Source organism: Plasmodium cynomolgi, chromosome 10 (genome assembly GCF_000321355.1).
Source record: "Plasmodium cynomolgi strain B DNA, chromosome 10, whole genome shotgun sequence".
NCBI lineage: Eukaryota > Apicomplexa > Aconoidasida > Haemosporida > Plasmodiidae > Plasmodium > Plasmodium cynomolgi.
The window spans coordinates 1,099,789-1,100,808 of record NC_020403.1 but is presented as its reverse complement, the minus strand read 5'-3'; the positions used below and the strand labels follow the sequence as shown (position 1 = coordinate 1,100,808).

Here is a 1,020-nt window from a genome sequence, read left to right as displayed (position 1 = left end):
GTGGGCAACTCACCTGTGGGCAACCCACCTCCGGACAACTCTCGAAAAAACGTTTTACAAAGTTGATTCCTCTCCTTTAACGTCGCGCCAATCACCTTGAAGAGGTCGATATAGCCACCCCACTTGGACAGCCCCTTCAGTTCACTCCTCCGCACGATGGATCTTTCCAAAATGAGCCTCATTCTCTTCACAGACAACTCAGGGTTAACATTAAAAATCATCACGAGGGTGTTTACAAAATCGGCCGATGCATACCCTTGTCCATCTTCCACCATCGAGGAGGGGCTCCTCCCAAATGGAAAAACCTTACCATATGACAAGCTAAACAGAGTTGTATTTTCCCTCTTATGTAATTGCTCCCTTTTTTGTTTTTCCCCCGTTGGTAGGTTGGCGTTATCCAAAATGGGGACCAGCCCTCCCTGGGGAGAGTTCCGCAGCGCACCTACGGAAAAGACGTTTTCAAAAGTGTCCGCGAACGACGAGGGGTACATTTTATGTGTTGAAGGCTCCTCTCCATTCTCCTTTTTTGCGTGTGCCTCCCCCCGTTCAGCAGCATATACCTGCAGAGATGGGGACACCACAACAATTTGGGCCTGCTCCAAATCCTTCATCACCTCCACCAATTTTTCGCTCTCCTCTTGCACATTATACCCGACATGGATCACTTTGGCATCCCTCTCTTTGCAATATTCCAAACATTTGATGAGCGGCATCAAATTCGAGTTCGTCTTCTCCGTGTCGCCAAACGCTTTGCACACAATAAGTTCGACGCCCCTTTTATATGTTCCTCTCTTTATCAATAAATCCCTCCTAATTACAGTGTTGGCGATAAACGTCCCATGCATGTCTACGTCATCGACATCGCTGGATTGGCAGCTGTCATAATTTTTCTCGTTACACCTTTCAGTGTTTATTCCATCATACTGGGTGCCTCTCCCCTTTGGATATGCCCAACTTGGGGAACCCCCATCATAATTCTGTTCTTCCAATTGGGGATGCACACCATATTCACCACCCCCG

The 1,020-nt window shown here is 47.7% G+C and overlaps 1 protein-coding gene across 1 annotated transcript in view; it reads right to left on the bottom strand.

Moving 5' to 3' along the window:
- Positions 1-13: 13 nt before the first annotated feature.
- PCYB_103430 (hypothetical protein) overlaps positions 14-1,020 on the bottom strand; it is a gene marked incomplete at both ends in the record, with an annotated part of 1,635 nt that continues 628 nt past the window's right edge. The window contains one exon of the mRNA XM_004222892.1: positions 14-977. Coding sequence (XP_004222940.1) covers positions 14-977 — 964 coding nt within the window. The remainder of the gene's footprint in view (positions 978-1,020) is intronic.